The 25362-nt window shown below is 37.9% G+C and overlaps 1 protein-coding gene across 1 annotated transcript in view; it reads right to left on the bottom strand.

The window, feature by feature from the left end:
- Nucleotides 1–25362, bottom strand: part of MSH3 (mutS homolog 3) — a 207466-nt gene that overhangs the window by 139029 nt on the left and 43075 nt on the right. The window contains exons 9-12 of the mRNA XM_008566613.1: nucleotides 14218–14330; nucleotides 11531–11645; nucleotides 5875–5959; nucleotides 3204–3313 (exon numbers count right to left, since the gene is read on the bottom strand). Coding sequence (XP_008564835.1) covers nucleotides 3204–3313; nucleotides 5875–5959; nucleotides 11531–11645; nucleotides 14218–14330 — 423 coding nt within the window. The remainder of the gene's footprint in view (nucleotides 1–3203; nucleotides 3314–5874; nucleotides 5960–11530; nucleotides 11646–14217; nucleotides 14331–25362) is intronic.

The following is a 25362-nucleotide window of genomic DNA, read 5'->3' on the forward strand; positions in this document are numbered from 1 at the left end:
GTGTTTAGAGTTATGAGTTAGAGTTTTTACATGACACTTAAAACCAGCTACACTTAAAGGTGGAAGACAGCACATTCCTATCACCCAGCCTGGCTTCTTTATGCACTCACGTGACTTTCTCTGAGGAGCTACTATCTACTGCAATTCCACTAGAGATTTGACAAGAAAGCAAAACGTTGCACACCATTTCCTCCGGTGATAAGTACAATGTTTTCATACCTGGCCAAGCAATTATTCCACTAAAAGGGAAGAAATGATTTCTCTCGACCAATTCTGTAGGACTAAAACAAGAAATGATATAAAGTAAAACTGCCTCTAAGGTTCTTTGGGAGATCTGCCTTATCTTGCTAAATTCCCTTGTCACCCATTATTTGTTCTATGATCTCACTATAGAAGAAAACCGGCCCTAAACTAACCTTTGGCTGTCAATGTCGGAGACAGAACATTAACCCAGATGAACCACTGATGTGGAACTATAAAGCTACACAACTACGCCAGTTGTAGGGTTGAGGCAATAGCTACACTAAGTGTATGGCTAGACATTTCATAACTAGAGCCAAAATGTTTCATTATGTTTCCTAAGTACTGTCAGGGCTAGGGCCCACACCCTTCAAACCTACTGTACAGACTGGGTCACAGACCCCTCACATGCCAGGCTGGGTCACCAGACCCCTCACACACAGGTCCATGCTAGGTAATTGGGAAAGATGGCGGGAGCCATTGGCAGATGACATGAGCTCAGTCCTCAGCAGTAGCAGCAGAAGCGGCAGTGGCCTCCCAGAAGGTCCAGGGGGCCCTGGCAGCAACAGCTTGCAACAACAGCCTCCAGCAGCAGTAGCAGCTTCCCCATGGCCCCCCCGGGGGTATTCTGAGAGCAGGGGGCCACGTGGATCAGAGCCACTCGTCCTTTATATGTAAGTCCATAACCCAGGACACCTGGGTGCACATGTGCAATTACATTAGACAATAACCAAGGAACACAGGGGCACACATGCCTATTTACACCAAATGCTCAGCAAGATTCTAAACATCTGAGGGGCCCTAATGATTTTCCTATATTTTCCCTACAGGCACTTATGTTAGTGAAACAACAACAAGGTATATAGCTGAGCCACTGACTAGATATTTGTTTGGAATAGGTTGCAAGTGCCATTAAAGTTTAACTGGATTTCTTTCAGGATGGATTTTAATGGATTAGGAGGATAAAAGTTTAAAAACCATGACCTAAAATTAAAAGGGTAAAGAAAAAAGTTTTGTATGTTTCTTTTAGGCCAGTGGAAAGTTCACACTGTACTTGAAAGCACAGTGTTCAACATGTGGCACATTTTCTTTCAGCTTTTCTAAGAAGGTAAGATCCTAAGGGATACACGATTCAGCTCCTAAAGAGCAGACAACATGGTCTACTGAATTTATCTCAAATTAATCCTGGTTATAGAAAAGGTAATTTAACATTAGAAATGAAAATTTAAATTTACATGAAAAAATCTAGTGAGTCTGCTAAATATTTCAACTAAGCAAATAACATAGTAAGAACTACAGTGGACGTTGAGGCAGAGGTCTTTCCGTCAGCCAGAATGCTACATCCCTTACATGGCACAGAGTGCCCACAGAAAGTCACCCGTCTGTGTTTGCTCTACAAGGCCTCCTTATTTCATTTGAATATTCAATTAAAGGACACTACTTCCCTTTTCAGAATTTCTTCTTTACCTCATCAACTTCCCATGTCTTAAGGTCTTTATGGTTAAGAAAGGAAATCAGAGTGACCCACTAAAGCTGAAGTGATCTGGTAATCATTGTTATCAAAACAGTGTCTTAAAGCTTATTAACAACATCTGCTATCCTTTATTGAAGATAATGACTATGTATTTACTAATCACAGGGTAAAATGGAGCTAATAATAACATCTACTTAATGAAGCTGCTATGTGGTTTAAAAGATACAAAGCACATAAAGCTCCTAGCATAGCACCTTGTGTGAGATAAAGAGCTCAAAAATGGTAGTTAGGATTACTGTCTTGTTTCGTTCCTTACAGCAACCCTGTGAGGAGGTATTCTACCATTTCAAAGATGAGAGCACTGAGGCATAGTGGGACTGACTCACTAGGCTGACAGAGCCAACACATAGCAGTTCCCTTAACCACCACACCATATTCTCTCTGCACTAGCCATAAGAGCAACTGCTAGTGCCTGCTCGGGCTCTGGAGTCAGTACTGGTTTCACACCTGGGCATTAGCTTTATCAGCTGTGAAACACTGAGCAAGTTTTCAAAGCTTTCTGAATCTGTTTCCTCATTTTAAGGACCTATCTCAGAGGATGATTTTGGATATTAAATACTGGTTCACAGTAAGAAATCAATACATACAAGTAATAACATTCATTCAATAAACATTAACTGGGATCCTACTAAATGCCAGGTACTGTTCTAGGTCAGAGTCCCCAAATTTATCTGCATATTGGAATCATCTGGGGAACTTTAAAAAATTCCAAATCCCCAGCTACACTGGAAACAAATTAAATTACAATCTTTGGGAGTTGAACACAGGCACCACTAGTTTCTGATGCTTCCCAGATGATTCCAACATGCAATCTTGGAAACCACTGTGTTTTAGGCACTAGACTTCAGTACCTTCCCTAAACGAGCTCCTAGTTTACTGATTCTACTTTCCTAAATGTTTCACATCTGACCCCTCGTTTGGATTCCTGCTGTTACTGCTTTAGCTCAGGTCCTTAGCCCCTCTCCACAAACTTGCTCACTTCACCACCACCACTTAGTCCCCTCCTACCACAAGTCCAGCTCTGATCATATCACCGCCACACTCAGAATCACTGAATTAACTGCCTCTGGCTACCAACTCCTCAGCCTAGCCTTCAAAGCCCTCCACAAAAAGTACTAACCTGCTACTCCAGCCCCCTCCCTCCCTCCCTCTTTCCTTCCTTCTGCTACTGATGACCCAAGCTAACCGGAAACTAACTATCCCAGGACAATACCTCATGTCTTCCAATCTGCATGCAGGCTTATTTTGGGGGATGAGGGAAAAAACCTTCATAATATTAGTATATTGCCAGTTACAAAATAAAATTTTCCCCAATTTAAAATTGCATTCATATAAATCAGGGTAACTTTGGTTTTAAGGAGGATAAGATACCTTTAATTTCACATTTTTACAATTTCAGATTAAACACACAAAAAAGAATTCCTTTTACCTTAATTTAAGGAGTGGCTGGGTCACCCACTTCTTTAACTTCCGCCTCCCAAATGAAGTTTTAGTGTGGTCTAAAACCCAAAGTAAACTTCCTTTGGTTTTCATATCAGTCTGAGAAAGACCAGAAAACATGTTTTATTAACTAGACAATTATATTTGTGCCAAATTGTTAGTTGTTCGTGTGCTCTAATTATTTCATATAGCCCAATTTTAAATGCTATACATGCCTAGCATAATGTGTGGCTCATAAAAGTTGTAATTTAATGTTTGATGAATGAAAAATACACAAACACATATGTATATATACACACACATGATAAACTATAGATATTTTACACAGAAAAGGGACAGTCTGTTTACTTTTTGGTTAGCTAAAAATAAATTATTGAGAAGCCTCTTTTGAAATATATGCTCGTCCCAAGCCTCTTAAAAATGTGTTTGCATACTTTCCTACTTTGGGAAAAATAGTGAAGATAATTTAATTTTCCTTCACCAATTCAGTCCCTTCCACTGCTTCAAAGTTACCATTTTAAAGACCCACACTCTCATGATAACATAGAACAAGTAGAAGGTACTGGAGATCCATGTGAACCTGCACTGCACTCTACATATTTACCCTGGAAGAATTTTATTTTAGTCTGTTTTATTAAATCCCTAGTAAAAGTTTACCTATCTATGCTTTGCCACTTAAAAGCAACCTGCACTGCACTCTACATATTTACCCTGGAAGAATTTTATTTTAGTCTGTTTTATTAAACCCCTAGTAAAAGTTTACCTATCTATGCTTTGCCACTTAAAAGTTGAACTCTAAAATAAAATTCACAATTAACCAAGGTTTCATTGTATCACAAAGCCTACTGAGATGTTTAAATCTCATTTGGAACACAAAATTGGTGTTTCCACTTGAGTTGGGGTTGGTTGTTTTTTGGTTTTTGTTTCCCTTTTCCTCTGTAAGGAGCCACTTATGGAGCACCTTCTATGTGCTCAGTAGTATGATTAGCAAAGACATGGTCCTTCCCTCAGGGGGCTTATATCCAAGTCTGGGAGAAAAGACTCATAATTAGGACACAATGTCACCTGCCCGGAACCAACTAGAAAAGGTGTCGCATAAGCTCCCAAGCCTTAGGAGCTCACTGCAGAGCACACGGGGAAGGCACAGAGGTCACAAAGGCTCCTCTCAGGATGGGCTGGACAGGCAGCATGAACCGAAGAGAGTGATTCAGACCAGCAATAGCACCAACCATTCTTGACACAAGACCCCAACTGGCCTGACCAGAGTAAAGGGCCTTGTGAGGACAGTGAAGGCGAGTCATTCTCCAATTTCTAACATCATTGGAGATGCAGGCTCAGACATAAGAGGGAGGGGTGGGAGAGACAAATGTCCTATTAGGTACCTTTGCTTTTGCTGACACCCAACACCCTCCCCATTACCCCTTTCCATTGCTCTGTGGAAAAGGAGGCCAAAGTTGAGATGCAAAGATGAGCAGAAGATGTTATTGATAAGTTTCTGTTTCTACAAGGGCCCACATCCTGATAATGATAGGAATTTAAAGGGTATTTCTGATTATCGATGATTTTTGCCTTAGGAATTTGACTTCAGAACTGACTCTGCTACAGTAGGATTTGAACAGGGAAGATGTGGCAGAAGCAAGGAAAGTTTGGTATGCTGGGGCTGTGTTTGCAGGCTCTGACTGTGGGCTCTTCTTCAGCCAAGAAATGTCCTTTTATTCCTACTACTTGTTTCCTGTCCAGGAGGATGTATGCAGAGACATGTACGAGAGAGACCTGCAGGGCAGAGTCTCAGATTCTGGATAATGGAACAAGATAAAAATATTACTGAACAAAAATAAGTCTGACTCAAGTACACTAGGATAGATTGGAAGACAGAGAATTAAGTGAGAGAAACTAGGTAATAATATACGGACCCACACTCAGGAGAATAAATTCAGTATTTACTTTAATTCACAAGAGTAATAAATATTTCTGAAGAGCTTTAAACCATTTGACTGAGATGGTTCATCTTCTCCGCTACTTAATCAAATGAGGTAGAATTGCCTTCTATCTCGATGACTGTTATGATAATATTAGTTTTACAATGTAATATCTCACCTTTTCAAGTGATAATCTAATAAATGAAAGCAATAATTTTAATGTCTCCATTATCTTCCTAATGCATCAATAAAGGGCAAGTAAACAATGAGGAAAGCTTGTGAAGTGAAATATTATGCATCTTATAGTCAAATTCAATATCACAGTAACTTGTTTTATACACAGGATAATGAAATAAGACTACAAACATTTCAACAAAAAGTTAAAGGTATGTAGAAAAAACAATCAAGCAGACAAAAAAATGTACTTCATATTAACTTTCAAAGATGATGCCTTTCCAAAGAAATATTGGATATAGAAATGATAATACAGAAATTGTCAAGATGGGCAAAAAGGACAGCTCCATAGTTTAAAAAAAAAACGATCCAAAGAAATATGTCATATATTTGACTCTCCAAAAAGTGAGTGCTGCAGTTATCAAGCAATAACTAGGTGACAGGCAGAGAGGTCAGTTGAAGACACATTTATTACTTTCCCCTGCACTCCTTAGAATAGACTGCTGCCACTTTACTCCAAAATTTTTTTCAAAACCATTGAGTCCAGTAACCCTTATGTAGCCTGACCTGATTCTGTAGGATTTCCAGATTCCTTAATGTTGTTCCATTAATTGTCATAAATTCCATTTCATTTGACAGCTGTTTAAAATTCCTGTAAAAGAGTGAAATATAATGAGCCAAGATGCAAATGCATAAAGAAATAAAAAACTAACTTAGGGACTAGAAACATTCCAATAACACTAAGACAAAAATTAGTATTTTGACAGGAAATCAAGCTAAAAAAAGCAAACTGAAAATTCATGGGGATACTGTCTTCGTTAATACTGATTCTGTTAAAGAGATTGACGCAAGACAAGGATAGTTGTTCTAACACCAAAAACAAGTACATAGGAGGGAGGTAACGGTACCAATGTTTTCTTTTTGTTTTATATCTCCAGGAAGAAAACCAAACTAGTCTCTCATCATTGGAAGAGAGAGCATGTGGTGGTATCTCCAGGAAAAGCTATGTAATTAGCTAGAAAAATATGTCAAAATAGTTGAAACTGTCCTCCTTATTCTTTGGAATGAAATCATCTTGATAAACACTTTACAAGCTTTTAATCAACATTCTGATATGTGCAACAAATAATTAGCTAGAAAAATATGTCAAAATAGTTGAAACTGTCCTCCTTATTCTTTAGCATGAAATCATCTTGATAAACACTTTACAAGCTTTTAATCAACATTCTGATATGTGCAACAAATGATATTTACTGTATAATTAACAACACACCTTAAGATGACCAATGTTCAGTGAGTATAAAACTGAAAAAGTAGCAAGCTATATCCTTAAACTCAGTTAAAGAATTCACTCTCCTTATGTCCCTGTAATTATCCAAAACTAGATCAAAAGTTCAAAAAATTTCAAACAGACTCGAGAAATGAGATGCAGAATGACTAATAAATGTATGTACAATTCCCAATTCATGTTAAGAAGTATTAAATCAATGCCTTACTGATGCAATAATTCAATTTCCTTTATTAGCCAGACCTTAGGTGTTTCTGTCAACAGCATTTACAAACTTGATGGCTTATTTCCAAAGGCAAGAAAAATAATGGCAGGTCACTAAACCATTTAAAAGAAAAGCATAATGTATTTGAGCTATAAACCCAACTGCATTTCTTACAGCTATAATGAGGTTTAGGTAAAATCCAGTTTCCTGAGGCAGTTACGATAACAAGCCCACACCCAGGAATCTACAGAGTGTTTTAAAATCAGAGCCTGAAGAAGCAGTATTTATAGAGAGATTCCTTTACTTCTAGATGACTCCTCAAAGTAAGGCCCCAGAACCCTGGAAAAGAGAAAAAAACTTACCTCATATTAAGAACATTGCCTAGTAACTGAACGCTGTCCCTTGGCAGTGTGATTTACTTGTGACAGCTTTGATCTACCTTTCAAAGGCTGATAACCTGTTAATGATTTTCAGGGGGAAGCAACTCCAAAACTGACTGATAGCAAGTGTGTGCAGCCCTTTCTCTCCCTCTTATAACAGTTAATTTGTCTGAATTACAGCGATTTATGTTGTGCTTTTATCATCCTTAATAGATCTAAGCTCCCTGAAGGCAAGGATTATTTATACCTTATTCATCTAATAGCACCTGCAGGGCCTAGCAGAAAGTAAATACTCAATAAATGTCTGCCATCTTCCTATGGGAAAGCTGGTTTGGATTTGTTTTTTTCCCTTTGAGTCATAAAGCCTCAGAAATGTCTGTGAAATACCCAGGGACAGCTATAAAATGTAAAACATTACTTACAGGAAGAAACAATTAGGTAATAGTTGGCTGTGTAGCTGACAGGTATTCACACAAATTCACGATAAAAGATCCAGATTGGAAGGGCTGACAGCCTGGCCTCTAAGTTGGTTATCTAAACAGTAACCCATGTGTTTAGATGGGAGTACTTTACTTCTGTTTCTGACAAGTTTAACTAACTACATCCTAGGGATGATCAGTTAACACATGAATGCCCAAATCAGACACAGACCCTAGAAAGGTGCATAGCTGGTGTCTTAGTCTATTTAGGCTGCAACAATAATATATCTTGGGCTGAGTAATTTATAAACAACAAAAATTTATTTCTCATAGTCCTGGAGGCTGGGAAGCCCCAGATCAAGGCACTAGCGGATTCAGTGTCTGGTGAGGGCTTGTTCTTCATATATGGTGCCTTCATATATATCGTCAAATGGTGAAAGGGGCAAACAAGCTCCCTTAAGCCTCTTTTATAAGTGCACTAATCCCATTCATGAGGGCCCTATCCTCATGACCTAATCACCTTCTAGTGGCCCTACCTCTTAATACCACCACGTTGGTGATTAGGTTCCAACAGTTCCAACAAATGAATTTTGGCTCCCACTATCTACAATATCAAAAAAAAACCCCAATAACTATAAACAACCAAATTGGCTTAAGTTAGCTCACACCACCACACCCTTACAGAGAAAAGGCATAGGTTCTTTCAATTAACAGTGTTAATGTGTTCTGTGTATGGTTTTTTGTTTGGTTGGCTGGCTATAGGGTTTGTTGTTCTTTTCTTTTTGCCCTTACTGAACAACTAATGTAAATTTCAAATTAGATGCAGTGAGGAATCTCTTTAAACTGAAATCTGCATTGATTTTAATAAAAGAGATAAACCACTGGGCAATCTTAAATTAAACTGATTCATATGGAATAGTAATTATCAAGCTACTATAAGGATGAAACTTATTCCCATATATTTTGGAATTCCCATATATTTGGTTGATCAGTACTCTGGACTTGTACACTTCCTTCCAGATCCAAAAGAAATTTCCTTTGTCAGTGCCTATTTCCACTGGGGATTACATACAGTTTTAAACTAAGGGTTATATCTGGAAGTATCCTCAGGTATTCAATAGTATATGATTACTGACATGAAATACTCAATTTTAAATATTTCATCTTTGCAGAAGAAGCCAAATTTCACTTTGAAATGAACCTCATAAACAATGCCTAGATAGAATTCATGCTGTGTAAAGTTGGATAGAAAACTTATAAGTAACATGGGAAAATACTTCATTAATATTTCAGACACCAAAAATACAAAGGATGCTTTTTACTCGAGTTTTATAATGGGAGGAAAATGTCCTTGCTGAAAGCTTCCCAGAGAAATTTAAGAGCCTATATCATTCCTACTCTACTTTTTAAAAAAATGAAAACTAATTTTTCTGATTTAGGCAAAGGCAGTAAAGGTGCAGACCTTATCTAAAAGATCAACCAATTACAAATCCTATTTAAATATTATTATTTAAAAATGGAAACAAAAAAAAAAATCTACCATGTCACTATGAAATCTAAAGCTGAAAATAGTTCTTTATGTACAGTTTTCAAATTACAAATCCTATTTAAATATTATTATTTAAAAATGGAAACAAAAAGAAAAATCTACCATGTCACTATGAAATCTAAAGCTGAAAATAGTTCTTTATGTACAGTTTTCAGGTCATAAATTCACCACTTGTCTAACTTTTTGGCAGTTAAGTTTATTTCTGAATTATAAATTGCATTATATTACAACACTCCAGTTTTATCATAGATTCACTTCTAATTGATGAGTAATTAAACAAACATTACTAACTTTCCATTCCTAAATGCTGCCAATAAGCCCATTAGAGAGCGAAAAAATAAAAAGGTGTATATCGAGTCCCCAAGGCCACTGCCAAGTTCAATGATTCACTAGGATACACAGGACTCAACATACAGCCACACTAACAACTATGATTTACTACGATGAAAGAACAGAAAACAAAATCAGACAAGGGAAAAGGTGCATGAGACAGAGACCAGAGGAAACCAGAGGCAAGCTTCTAAGAGTCCGCACCTCATAGAGCCACACAGGATGCAATTAATTTCCCAGCAACGAGCTATGACAACACGTGTGAAACGTTGTCCACCAGGGCAGCTCATTAGAGACTCAGCACCCACAGTTTTTATCAGTTGTTTGTCACAAGGCACCCTTTCCCTAACGTGAACCAAAATTCCAGCTCCCAGAAAGTAGGTGTTGAGCATAAACCACATCATTTGCAAGTTTAGGCACAGTGAGCCATTCACATCAGGGAATGGTGGGAACCCTCCCAAAATCCAAGGTCCCAGACTCCAGTCAAGGGCCAAGCCTACAAACAGGTCTTTTTAAGGATAGCTGTCTCATCAGGACTGCTATGTTAACTTTTTTTGCACATCCCTCTTTTCAAATTCTATTTCTCTAAAAGTATATGTTATGGTTTATTCATTATTGGTTCCTTTAAGTTTCTTCTTTGTTCCTAAATTGATCTTTTTCTTTACTTATGCTTCTTTCTTAAGTCCTATCACCTCATTTCAAACTTTCCTACTTCTCATTTGTGTTCTTTCACATCTACTATCATTTTCTTAGTGTCTCTGAGCTCATTTTAAAGCAGTGGGTTATAGTCTTTATTTCATTTGTGGGCATGTCTTTCTGGCATGCCTTCATTATCTACAATGACATCACCCTGCTCCTTATTCTCTTTTCTCTTACAATAAATATATATGGGATTCGAATTTGGTTCTTTTTCTGTTGCTAATTTTAATTAGCAACCTCAACGTAGTGCCACCACTTTGTTACCCAATTCATATTCTGCCATTTTACTGAGATAGCTCCTATCTGCCCACCCACCTCTGTAGAATGGAAAGGAGCTTACTTATCCAGGATCAGTATTATAGAAGGTGATTCCTGACAGAGCCAAAGACAAGGGACTGGTGAAGGCAGAATACAGAAAGGCAAAAAAAATTACCCCACCGCTTTTCTTTTATTCCACTGGTTATTAAACTAGTATTTTCCTAGACTGTCAATTGTCAGCTTTTAAATTTCTGAAATCTACAAAACTAATCACTCTTGTAAAAACTTGTCTATGTTAGTAGCTGGTCCCTTTATCTCCAACTTTATGGTCAGTGAAATAAGAACTGAAACTAAAAATAAGAAAGGTGGTAAAATTTTATGAGTGCTTTCCAGAGAGTATAAAGCACGGTTTGGAATCAAAACTGTAATATATCAAATAGCTACCATGAATACCATTTATTTGACAGAATTCTTAAGGATCCTATCAATATTTTTAATCAACAAATATTTAACATTCTTCAGCAACAGTAACAAACATCTCTTCCTTGTACCCTGATATGGTATTCTATCAATAGCAGGTAAACTTCTTTTTTTTTTTTTTCCTTTTTGTCTTTTTTCATGACCGGCAACGGATCGCAACCCTCAGTGTCGCACCCATACCGGACCGGGACCGGCAACGGGATCGCAACCCTCGGTGTTGCTCCTGCATCTCGCTCAGCCAGTGAGCGGCCGGTCTGTATGTGGGATCCGAACCCTCGGCGGGAGCACTGCCGCACTTCCCAAGCAGCGCACTGTAGCAGTGCGGCAACCCTCAGTGTCGCACCCATACCGGACCGGGACCGGCAACGGGATCGCAACCCTCGGTGTTGCTCCTGCATCTCGCTCAGCCAGTGAGCGGCCGGTCTGTATGTGGGATCCGAACCCTCGGCGGGAGCGCTGCCGCGCTTCCTAAGCGGCGCACTGTAGCAGTGCGCCACCAGGCCGGCCCAATAGCAGGTAAACTTCTGAGTACAGTGCTTACCAAATTCAATTTAAGAAATGTTTTTAATATAAACCCTCCTCCCTTTTTAAAAAATTTTTTGAGATATCACTTACTCAGGTTTGGAGAGTATCTTTTCCAAGTTAAATTCTTTGAGGTATCTTATTAGGGCAGCCAAAGAGCAAATCACAGGCTTCTCCAAGTTAATGATGCCAGAAAAACTTTGAGAACCTAAAAAAACAATATATATACTCATTAACATTACTACCATTATTCAAAATAAGTTTTAAGTTAAACAAAATCTATTTTATGGTTATATATATAATAATTTAGACAATGTCTCATAAAACTACCCTTTGGAAAAATGTGAACCTTCCAACATCCCCCAACTCACTGAAAGTACAAGCCATAGTCCTTACAGCGACCTACTAAGGCCCTACACAATCTGCTTTCTGTCTCTTTACTTCCGAGTTCACCTTCCAATATTCTCTCCCTCAGTTACTCTGTTCCAGCACAGACTCCTTGCTATTCCTTAAATATACCAGGCCCCCTCCCGCCTTTAGACATTTTGTACTTACTGTTGTCTCTGCCTGAAATACTGTTCCTTCACACATCTATATGGCTTTTTCCCTTAACTCCTTCAATCCTGTTCAAATCTTTCAAGATCCACTTTCTCAGTGAGGCCTTCCTTTACCATCCTATTTAAATGTTCAAGCCCTTCCCTACCTTATTTTCTTCATAGCACACATCACCTTCTAACACACTAACTTATTTTATTGTCCATCTCCCATCATTAGAATGTAAATTCGAGAAGAGCAGGAATTTGTCTTTTTTTCACTTGTTATTTTTTTTCCATCGCCTCAAACATTTATCATTTCTCTGTGTTGAGAACATTCAAAATCCTCTCTTCTAGCTAACTGAAAGTATATAATAAATTGTTGTTAATTACAGTCACCCTACAGTGCTTTAGAACACTAGATCTTACTGTATGCTCAATGCCTGGCACATAACAGGCATTCAGTAAAAAATAGCTAAAAGAATAAATCCAAGTTATATGAAACAAATCCACAGAACTATGTGTATATATTTATATATGAATCTGTACATAAAAAAATTTTTAGGGATATGGCCAAACTGTTAATGATTAACCCTCAGCCATAAAAGTGGCAAGAGCAGGGAACAAGTTTGAGGGCAGAAACTTATTTTCTTATTTTTTTCTTTTAAGTAATACAAAATATCTTATTAATTTTAACTAGAGGTACTTATAAAACCAGGGTGTAAATAAGGAACAACACCCTTTCCCCTTCAACTGAGAATTTGTTTTTAACTTTCTAGCTTCGTTCCCCTGGAAACCTGATAAAGATGGGTGCTAATGTGTTATGAGGTAGCATCACTTATAGTAAAAATCACCTGAAATTAGTAAATTACATCTGGACTGGGAAGAATTATAAATTCGCGATTCCGGAATTTTGGCCTTCCCTGAAGGCACTGACTTGAAATTTGGCATGTCCTTTGCAGAGACTCCAGTAAGAGACATAGGCTCCTGTGGGGCACGGAGCTTCTAAGCCAGGGCGGTTCTTGCAACCACCTGATGTGAGTCTCCTTCCCTCATATACGAGCTGTCACCTGGGGAGAAGAGGGAAACTTACACTCCCAATGGCGTTCTGGACCAATGCTGACTGCTGTAAGGACTACTCCACTAAGAGAAACACATGCCCTGCCGGCAAGCTATGTTTTCCATCCCATACCCTTTAAACGAATGTGATGCCAAGAATGGATTATAGCTGTCTTGTGACTTAGTCTTGTCTTTAGTTGAGCATAAGATGACCCCTGGTGATACTGCATACTGGTGTTAGAAGTGGGATACACTCTCAGATACTTGATTCAATTTGGCCAAGGCATCATGAGATTAAAAAGGATAAGCTAACAAGACACTGATGCTTAAGTGGAGGGGAGAGGGGTTGATGACGAAGGCTCTGCAGCATGAGACATGGGTAAATTGTCTCTGTGTGGGATCTGACGAGAACTAGAATGAGGCCAGGTTTATGCCACGAGGAAAAATGTCAGGGCCTGGCCAGTTAGCTCAGTTGGTTAGAGTGCAGTCAGTGTTATAACACCAAGGTCAAGGGTTCAGATTCCCATAATGGCCAGCTGCCAAAAAAAGAAAAATGTCTATTCACCTCACTATCCATGAAATGGACCCTAACATAAGTTAAACTGGCAGGAATGAGGGGCAGAAACAAAATCAAGTACTAAGGCCTGACTGAGGAAATGTGAATTAGACAAATAATGGTTACCTAACATATTTAGTCCCTGTCAGTAATATTCTGGTATTTCAATGCTGGCAACCAAGCTTTCAAAACGCGAACCTTCATCAGAATATTTATCCAAACACTCTGTAAAACTGAAAGGATACTAACAGGCTATCTTTAAAGACAAGCAAAAAGGAAAGATGGTCAGTAACTCCTTCCACTGACATGAATATGTCAAAACCACCAAATTACTAACTAGCCATAACTAAGAAGGAAGAAGCTGCATTTTTGAAGAGTGTAACAACAGTGAGCTCTTCCCTCTGCTTCTCCCACATATTCATTGGTAACTATCTAGCTGACAGGCCATAACTAAGAAGGAAGAAGCTGCATTTTTGAAGAGTGCAACAACAGTGAGCTCTTCCCTCTGCTTCTCCCACATATTCATTGGTAACTATCTAGCTGACATTAAATTGAAAGTCATACTCACACCTTTATCCAAATCTCAAATCAGTTCAATTTGAGGACATATGGCTAACGTGTAAAATATTTACCTCTGATGTCAACTACATCTTTCACATAAAACTCTGTGACCGCCTGGAAAGCATGGCTGTATTCAAAATAAATGTTATCCATCCTTTCTACTCGAATTCTGTCATCCCGCACACTGAAAGAAAAAAATGGACATTTCAAAGATAATTATGCATTATCTTGAACCATCTTCTGCATATGGTCTTGCTCTGACAAAAAAGAAAGATTCCTCATTCTCTCCCTAACGGAAGAAAAAAAGTGAGATCTAAAGTTTCCCTGCCAAAAGCTCTCATTTTGTAAAATATCAGAATTATTACTTTATCTACTGGTATTTTATATCATCTAGCACATTGTATTTTATATCTCTCATTATTAAAAAGAACTCTATCCCGTATGAGATGCAAACAAAACAAAACAAAAAGAACTCATTGAAATTAGGGTCAATTACATTAATAAATATGAAGGAAGAAAAACTGAAAATTACCATTTTGATTTAATTACATTATTTGTTTAAATACTTTAGCAATAAAATGCAGCACTGAGTAATTTTTCTTTGAGGAGCATCTTTGCTAAGCTTGCTAAGTCCATTTCTACCACAGCCTCCAGTCAAATACAGTAAATTCCTCTTAGGTTAACTCTCTCTTTAAACAAAGTGGTTCTATAGTCTTTCTTAAAATATGTATAAAAGTTTGCATAAGTGCCTAAACAAAATTATATCATCCATCGTGGGTAGTGTATTTTTTTTCATTTTCTATTTCTCTTGACTCCCCACTCCCTCCTCTTCCTCTTCTCCTTTCCTTATCACCTCACTCCCATGACTTCTCTCTCATGGTAACAGCCTAGTATGAATCTTCCATGTTTTTCCATGTTCATATGATCATACACAAGCATATGTCATATATATATATATATATATAAACTCATACATATCACTGTATTTTAAAAATGGAATAACCTTATACATACTTTTCTGCATCTCGTTTTCTTCACTGGCTTAAAGTTATATGATCCTTAGTGTTTATTTTATTCTAGGAAATTTGTGTCTATGTTTATGACTGAGACCAATGTATACATTTCTCTCATGTCTTTATCTGAAACAGAAACTCTTAAGAGTGGGGCCCAGCATCAAGGGATTGTGATGCACACTAAAGTTAAAGAACCATTGACCTATACAAATAAAAGTAGGAGTGGTGACATAACAGAAACTAGTTAGATGACAGGAAAGAGTGTAACTGCTTTGGAAGCTTATCTTATGTATATTAATATCGGTATATCTAATGATTTAAGAATATAAAAAGTAAAAATAAAGCTATACTATGAATATCTGAATTAAGACAATCTATAAAGTTTCCCAATTTTCTTCTTTGGTTCCCTATGCAAAACCCTTCCTTGGTCTCTACACAAAACTGAAAAAAGACTTGTAATAATCCCCAGCAGCAAACTAAACTAAGCTTCCATCTTTCTATTTTTATGATTTTCCTTACTGAACAAGGAGATTTCTATGATCTGGTTTAAGAGTTCAACTACAATGCCTTGTACTAAATAAGCCATAGAGAAACTTCATTATCTAGTCTGCTTAACTACTACATTAAAATTCTGAAAAAGATTTATGACTGAAAAATCTAGAGCTTATTCATATTTGTTTCTCCTTCACATTAACAAAAACACAAAAACATGGTCACACGGCATACACCAATCAGGTTCCCACTCTCAGTTTACAATCTAAAACAATAGACAGTAATGTGGTAGGCATACATAAAAGATACAGAAGAAACGGACACACAAACGGCTATGTCCCATTGCAAAAGGAACACATTCCCTCCCTCCTCAATATTATAAATAAGTAGAAATGAATATGTATCAATTTTACCATTTTATAAATGCAACAAATTTGTCATTTTTTTGCTATTTTTCTTAATATAAAAAAAGTTATTACTCAATTTTTGTTTTGTTATACTCAAAACAACATAATTTTTTAGTCTCCCCAAATCCTGCCATAAAAACAGAGAACTGAATAGGCAAACCAAAACCTACAGATAATATGTACAATATATTGTATCTCCAAAGATCCCTAAGGACCCCAAAATGCAAGCAGGTGGGGATGAGAAACCAACAATAATAAGACACATATGCTATCAGGGTCCACGTGGGAAGCAGCAGATAGAGGCAGCAAGGCAACTAACAATAAGAGAACAGGAACACCACAGAACAGCAACCAGGTACTCATTGGAAATCATGGCAAGATACGCTGAACAGCTGAAACTGGGGTGGGGGTTCTAATACCTGATAAGTCCGTGGTAAGGGCTGAAAGGGTTTGAGAACTCTGGACCCTATGAACTCACACAACTAACTATGCAAAGCACTCCTTCAAGACAAAAATCTCACACTGAGGAAAAACTCCTGTAAAGAGAATCCGAAGTGAGTAGAATAGGGACAACAGAGACAAGACAAAGTAACTGAGAACAGAGCTGGGAGAAAGTGAGCTGCCGTGTTTTTGAATTCTTGACAATATGCAGCATAGTGTAATGCTTTTGAGATTCCTTCATTAAGTGAAAGAAAGCAGACCAAAAAGACCATACACTGTAAGATTCCATGTGTGTGAAATTCTAGAAAAGGAAAAACTAATAAAAAATTAATAACTGCCTAGGGCCAGATTTGAGAGTAGGCAACCAACTGCAAAGGGAAATTAGGAAGATGGTGGTTATACAATTGTATAGATATACACTGTAAGATTCCATGTGTGTGAAATTCTAGAAAAGGCAAAACCAATAAAAAATTAATAACTGCCTAGGGCCAGATGTGAGAGTAGGCAACCAACTGCAAAGGGAAATTAGGAAGATGGTGGTTATACAATTGTATAGAATTGCAACAATTCAAACTGCACACTTAAAATGAGTGAATTATATTGTTTATAAATAACACCTTTAGTTTTTAAAAAAACACTACTAGAGCTATAAAGTTAGAAAAGCTATTCTGAATCATACCTCTGTTCTAAAAGTTCAGGAAAAACTAATCTCACATAAAAATGAGTAATAGAGAAGGATCAAGGTCAAATCCCATACAAGGTCATTGAAAGAAAGCGGAGCATAAGCAGAATAACATCTCTACAGACAAAGGAGAAGGATCTAAAATAAATATATCCCACAAATCCACTCATATCCAGAAAATAAATAGAACACCTATAAATTAACAAAAAACAGCCAAACCCCACAGAAAAATGGGTAAAACAAACACAAAAAGAAGATATCTAAATGACTAATAAACATACAAAAAGGGTTCTCTATCACTAGCAGTCTTCAGTGAAATATAAATTAAACCACGAAGAGACATCAATACACCTCCTGAGAATGGCTAAAACACTGACAATACCTCATTTTCTTCTACTCTCACCTTCATTCCTTCTGCTGGAATGGCACTGGCTTTGGGGCTGTTCCTCAAACACCACAGCTAAGGCCTCACTTCAGGGCCTTTGCACCTACTTTACTTCTGCCAAAACATTCTTCCCTAGATATCCCCCTGGCAACCCTCACATCCTTCGGGTCTTCATTTAAAAGTCACCTTCTCAGAGAGACCTTCCCTGATACCTCCTATAAATTTGCATTCCTGACTAGAGTCCATGAAGGACTTTGTCAGTTTTATTTCTGCTGCACCCAATGTCTGGAATAGTGCCTGGTACAGAAAGGTACTCAATCTATACAGTATTGCTGAATGAATACATAAAGAATGAATGAGTACAAGATCCAGAACTACATATACAGTTCCATCCTTGAGGTAGGCAACATGATCTCCATTTTAAAAATTAGTAAATTGAGCTTTGAGAGATTAAGTACAATGCCCAAAGTCGCAAAGAGATAAGAGATTAATAGATATTCAAACTCAGAGTACCTAGCTCCAAAGGCTTTATCTGTTCTACAAGCCTGGGCAGACATAAGCTGATTCAGGAAGAAACCTAAGAAGAGGATTTTCTCCCATCTGTGGTGCTGAAGAAGGATTTTTCTACCTTAATTCACTGGGGAGAGAGTATCAGACTATTATAAAGCTCTTATCAATTTTTGTCTTCCTGTAGACTCCCTTAATACCTGGATTTTGAGAAGCCTGCAGCAAAACTATTATTTAGCAACACAAGAAGCAATGAATGACCTGAAATGAGCTCCACAATATTTTTATACAAGTTGCTAGAGTGAACACAAGAGGCAGCTGGTTACTCAATTACTGTTCTAATTAAGGTTTTGTTTGATAAGCAGATAAGGATTCAGAAATCCATTAAATTTGATAAAAATGGACTTGTCAGTTATCCTTGAGGCTTTCATGGAAACATTCAAGAATGTTAAATTCATCATTCTGCAATCTGTATATTAAACATCCTCATGAAAACTTTTTTGCACAAACTGGTTAAAGTTATAAAACTTCTTATCTGTATTTTCCTAGAATTCTTAATTAAAGTTATGGTGAATTCAACTCACTTGAATCAAAACCCTATTTGAAATTCTGCACACATGAGTAATAGCCTACCAGAATTTCGTCAGACTAGATTTTAGTAAAATTTCTCCCTTAACTTTTTCACACGTAGCATGCCTCTGTGTTGCCAAATATAGTCATTCCAGGGTACCCACAGTGGATTGGTTCCAGGACTCCCACATATACCAAAATCCTTGGATACTCAAGTCCTGCAGTGGCCCTGCGAAACCACATATATGAAAAGTTGGCCCTATATATATGCAAGTTCCGCATCCCACAAATACTGTATCTTCAATCCACAGCTGGTTGAAAAAAATTCCACATATGCAGACCCATGCAGTTCGAACCTGTGTTGTTCATGGGTCAACTATATATTGTTTTTGAAAAATTAAATAGTGCTAAAATCACTCTCACATAACTGTCAATCTTGATTTCCTCAAATGTAGTCTGTGAAATACGTCCGACAGAATCACCTGCAACACACATTAAAAGCACAGACTCCACACCTCAAATGTGCTAAATCTGAATTCAGCCGTCAGTTAGGGGAGAGGGAACATCTTGTTTTTTAACAGGTTTCCTGGGGTGAGTCACGGGCAAACTGCAGTATAAAAACACTAGTCTACACGAACAATGCTGCAGCCACTGCAGGACTATGGCACAAAATGGAAATGTAAATCTTCTCCAAAGGCATGTACACAACAAGTATCCATGTTTCAGCTGTTCTAGGAGAGGCAAGCAGGAAATATCTTTACGCCAGAAAAACTGACATCAGCTATGGTCATATGAGCATACTTCAAAAAGTTCATTGAGAAGATTTGTATTATCTTCTAATTCTATTTTTCCATGAACTTTTGGAAATACCCTCATGGGTAGATCTTGGTCTAAAAAATGATAAATCCACATTCCCTTTACCACCCTCTGCAGCAGCTATTTGTGGTATGGGGCCGAAGCCTCTTGAATGGAGAGGAGGCTAAACAGAAGTTGTGTTCCTCCCTCGGACTAGATTGGCAACTCCCCTTCTGTGCTTGGTAATAGGACTAACATCAGTATGGGGGTCTCGGTCATTAAATAGGGCTGCCAAGCTGGACTATTTTAAATTAAAACTTCTAATTAAAAAAGAAATCCTTTACACGTGTAACATGACTCTCTGTTACCAAACATTAGTTCTGAGAAATTCAATGGTAATAAAATTCTCAACAAGTATGGAGCCCACAGTAAAACAAAGCAACTTTAGACCCAATAATATCTTTAATGAAAATAAAATTGGTGACTCTCTGATGTCAAATAACAAACTACCCACAGCAACTCTGAACTAATGTTCAATTATGAACAAACAAATGTCAGCTTACCAATTTTATGATCTATGCTGACTTTAGAAACTATAATTTTTATACACAAAAAGAGCCTTGTTAAAGGCTGACAATCTACTATGCGAAAACTCACAAGGCCACCTCTGACAGTGCACTTACCGATGATAATACTGGTTGAGTTCCAAGCTTCCTGACTGAGTAATTAATTCTCTCCTCTGAAGACAGAATGAAATAGACTTCTTGATTGAATAAGACAGACAATGTAACATAGTTACAATGTCTCTACATTATAATTAGTATAAAATTCATTAATTTTGTCAGAGCTCCCAGTAGGGTACTATAGCCATTTTCTTAGAAGACTAAGGGTATTATATGAAATTATAATTATAGAAACAACCAAAAACATCAGAATAACCCCATAAAAACAGCAAAGAAAACAGACCACATGGTGAAAAATTCTTTAAGAGATATAAAAATAGAAAATATAACACAAAATAATATGGACAAACTAATATCAGATATACCTGACATATGAATAAAGGAAATGGGCTTAACTCACTTATTAAAAGAAAATTAATCTGAGATTGCATTACAAAGGGAAAAAAAAAAATTCCATGCTACAAACAAGAACAAAGTAAACAACTCAAAACAAAGTAATTCAGAAAGGTTAAAAATAAAAGGATGGCTGAAAAAATTGCCTAGATGTACATGCTGGACAAATGCAAATAAAAAGAAAAGCATGGGACGAGATTTTATTATCAGGAAAGATAGAATTCAGAACAAAAAGCATTAAAAAGGACAAAGGTCCTTTATAACGATAAAAGGGACATGATGGGGGGTTAAAAAACTTTCCACTTAAAATATTTTTAGTCTTGGGCCGAGCCCGTGGCGCACTCAGGAGAGTGCGGAGCTGGGAGCGCAGTAGCGCTCCCGCCGCGGGTTCGGATCCTATATAGAGATGACCAGTGCGCTCACAGCGCTCACTGGCTGAGCACGGTGCGGCCGGTCTCAAAAAGAACAAAAAATATATATATTTTTTTAGTCTTTTGAACCACTGGAATATATACCTTACTCAAAAAATAAAATTATTTATTCAAAAAGAGAGAGAGAGAAAAAAGGAAAAAAACGGATTACAAGATTTATGCAGTAGCTCCCAGGAGCAGATGTCCTTCTCCTTCCCTGGACTTGAGCCTGGGAGGCTGGGAATCCAGGGAACGGAGCCGCTGGAGCCATCCTGCCACCTTGTGGGACATGAGGAGAACACAAGGAGAAGAGAAAAAAGAAAAGAGCCCCTAAATCCAGCCATGCCTGATTCTAGCCTACCTTTAAGCTTTTCGCTTACATGAGTCAATAAATTCATTTTCAACTTAAAATGTTTTCAGTAAGAACTCATTAGAAAGTGTGGGATTTCCTAAAAGAAAAAGTCTTCTGCAGACCAGAGTAGTAGACACAAACACACGGGCAGCTTCTTAGAAAGATGGCAACCTCCACGGAAGTCCACATGTCCAACAGTGAACAAAGAAGACCCAATTTGATGTTCAGCTGGTGAGTCTGCTTCAGACCAAACCAACAGGGAGACAGAGTACATGCCAGAGATTCCGGAGACCAGAGGGACTTCTCCCCACCAAGCAAAGGACGTTAACCAAGTTACCACGGAGGACTACAAATTAAAAGCCAATTTAGGGCCCCAGTTCAAGGGCTCCTTCTGGAATAAAGAGGCCTGGGGTAAAGAAAAACACCAGAACGTACCCCCAGGAGAGGCCTGCTGGGGAGCAAAAGGGAGACTGAGAATTTCCCCGCTGTTCGAATGCCATGGGAGAGGCCCAAGGAACAGGAAGTAACCAAGACCAGTGTGCGTGGGAGCTGAGCTATTCAAAAAGATGGGAGGTATTATTGGAAGGTAGGAAGTCTGTACCAGGTAAACTGTCGTTCTAAACCTCTTTTCCAGTTTTTTATAAACTTTTGGTTTTACTTTTCCTTTTTACAACGGTTGATATTTTTTAATTGTTTTTGTTTTTTTTGAAGGTAAAGCTCTATCAAAAAATTTCCAGTCTGTCTTGGCAAACCTGACCGGAAAGTACTTCTATCTGCAATGAGGGCAGGAGCACTAAGAGGATTACAATGCTCAAACTTGGGAGACCCAGAGAAAGGGAATGACCCGAAGGGGGAGGGGATGGAGGCAGAAAGCCCGAGGGCTGAGAGAAGCTTTTCGTTTCTGCCTGTTGTCACAACTCCCAGCTCTTTTTCCTTGGCCCTGGAAATCTTCTCTAAGGATAGAATTCCCTTGTGACAATATATTTTTTCTCAATCTTTCAGCCCATGACAATTCCAGGTCTTTTACCACCATCTTCACATACCATACTTCAAGCCCTGTGCACACAATCTTGTTTAACAAGTGGGCCAAGACTCACCTTCTCTAAGGCGCTTTTCTAGAAGAGTAACCATATGCTAGGACAACTCTGGCTTTCTGCTGGACACCCGGGGTGGTGGTTTATAAAGTAATACCTTTTTTTTTTTTTTGTCCATTTTGAGACCGGCAGCAACCGCGCTCAGGCAGTGAGCGCTGTGAGCGCACCGGTCATCCCTATATAGGATCCAAACCCGCGGCGGGATCGCTGCTGTGCTCCCAGCGCCACACTCTCCCGAGTGCACCACGGGCTCGGCCCTATAAAGTAATACCTTTAGAAATAAAGCTTCTTTGTTTTAAGCATGCATGCTTTTTGTCAGAAACTTTACTCCCCAAGAGATAACTATGAACTGTAATATGCATAATAAGAGAAAGAAATTTCACAAACTATTAACCAAAATAATGTCAACTGCGCTACAAGACATTACTCCTTTTGATGTCCAGAAGCAGAGATGAAGGAAAGGAAGAGTTGTTTCCTTGTGTGTTTTTCCTGAGAGGCTGTACGACAGTGCTTTAGAGCCAGCAAATCTGGATGAAATTCCAGTTCTACCACTTGACAGCTGTAGACAACCCTAGACAAGCTACTTAACGTCTCCATGCCTCAGTTTCCTCATCTACAAAATCTGTATTAATCGTGGCTTCCTCACAAGAGTGTTTGTAAGATTTAAATCAGTCAATAAATATAAAGTCTTTAAAATATAATATCAACTATTGCTATTACTAACATTAGTACTGCTATTTAAGAATGAGAGATAGGGTAGTCATGTGTTCAGAGGAAAAAGAAGGTAGAAAGCTTTACAACAGACATAATTGGACAGGACAGACACAAAGTAAAGAAGACGCTAGTAATAAGGAACATTCTCAGTAGCTACCAAGTTTTGTCTCTAATAGTGCCTTTTTTACTCCAGGGGAACAAAAGATGAAGGCCAGGAAAAGCAGCTAGTGCGTGATTTCAGAAACCACTGCCCCTCCCAAGAATACCACCTCATCTACTTCTCATGCTTGACATGCCTTTAAACAGAAATTTTCATTTCACAAACAGAAACAAAAGAAGTTGCTCAACAGTCATTTAAACAGCAGTCTTCAAATATGAAAAAACCGAAGGTACAGAAAGGCTTATTTATAATAAGGTCATTTTTACAGTTAAACATATGCAAAATTAACAAGAAAAGTTGTTAAACCCTAAAATTGATGACTTAATATTGTACCAGTTGTACAATATTTATGTGCTTTCCCAAATGTTCCACAATTCCATTAGTTCTGTTACACACACACACACACACACACACACACAGAGTCACACACACACAGAGTCACCTATTAGTTAGTTAGTTACACCTATTAGTTAGTTCTGTTACACACACACACACACACACACACACACACAGAGTCACCTATTTTACGAGTATATTCACCTCTAACTGGGTCTATTAGGGAGGAGTTTCCATGGTAGGTTTCTAGAACTCACATCTGACCTTATATTTCTAATATGTGGTAAATAACTTCTGAGACAAAAAAGACCAAAAAAAAATTTTTTTTTTCTTTTTTCGTGACCGGTAACGGGATCGCAACCCTCGGTGTCGCGCCCACACCGCGCTCAACATTTTTTTTTTTCTTTTTTTGTGACCGGTAACGGGATCGCAACCCTCGGTGTCGCGCCCACACCGCGCTCAACCAGTGAGCAGACCAGTCTCTATATGGGATCCGAACCTTCGGCGGGAACGCCGCCACACTCCCAAGTGCCGCACTCTACCGAGTGCGCCACCAGGCCGGCCCCCAAAAAATATTTTTTAAATAACATCCTAGTAAGCCAAAGTCTAAAATATCCACTAGAGTAACATAAAAAATCTAGGTCACTTTTCTGAGTTAAATTCAAAATAAAGCTTTTGGTACTAATATAATTCTATATGAATAGAACGGTGTTTTCTACAAATGGTATGCACACAACTGGTAACTGTATAGAGAAAAATGAACTTTAACTACCACCCCCATATTGTGATGCCCAAAAGTCAAATAAAAATACATACTAGAGCTAAAGTAAAAGCTCAAACAATAACACTTCTAGAAAAAAATATGAAAAAATTGTCATGACATTGAAGGCAACAATTTCTCAGGATACAAAAACCACTAACCATAAAAGAAGAAATTGATATATCTGACATTGTCAAAATTAAAACCTTCTGTTCTCCCAAAGTCATCATCAAGAAAATTAAAAGGTAAGACACAGACTGTGAGAAAATATTCACAATACATATATCTGACACAGGATTTTTATTCAGAATGTATAAAGAATTCTTATAACTCAATAACATAAGCAATCCAAGTCTTAAAATGGGCAAAATATATATCAAAGAATAGCCAATAAGCAGATGAAAACACCATTGATCATCAAAAAAAGCTAAATAAAACCAAAATGTGACACTACTACACACTCACTAGAAGAGCTAAAATTAAAAAGACTGGCAATACCAAGACTTGGCAAAGATGAGGAGCTGCTACAATTCTCACACAGTGCAGGTAGGAGAGTAAAATTGTGGAAGTACTCTGAAAAATATTCTGGCTATTTCTTATACAGCTAAATATACCGTTACCCATATAACCCAACAATTTCACTCCCTAGTTATTTACCCTAAATAAACACTTGTCCATGAAAAGATAAGTACACAAATGTACTTAGCAGCTTTATTGAAAATAGCCAAAAGCTGGAAACAACCCAAATGTTCAGCAAGTGAATGGATAAACAAATTTTTGTATATTCATTCAATGCAATACAACTGAAAAATATAATACCAAGGAACAAACTACTGATACACTCAGCAACATGGATGAATTTCATAGGCATTACGCCAAGTAAAAGGAGGTGGACAGAAAAGAGTACACACTGTAATGACTCCATTTATGTGAAATTCTAAAACAAAAATCAGATCAGTAGTTGCTTGGAGTAGGAGGTGGAAGTGGGAAGAAAACGATTGCAAAGAGGCACAGGGAACTTT

Source organism: Galeopterus variegatus, unplaced genomic scaffold, assembly GCF_000696425.1.
Source record: "Galeopterus variegatus unplaced genomic scaffold, G_variegatus-3.0.2 Scaffold254, whole genome shotgun sequence".
Lineage (NCBI taxonomy): Eukaryota > Metazoa > Chordata > Mammalia > Dermoptera > Cynocephalidae > Galeopterus > Galeopterus variegatus.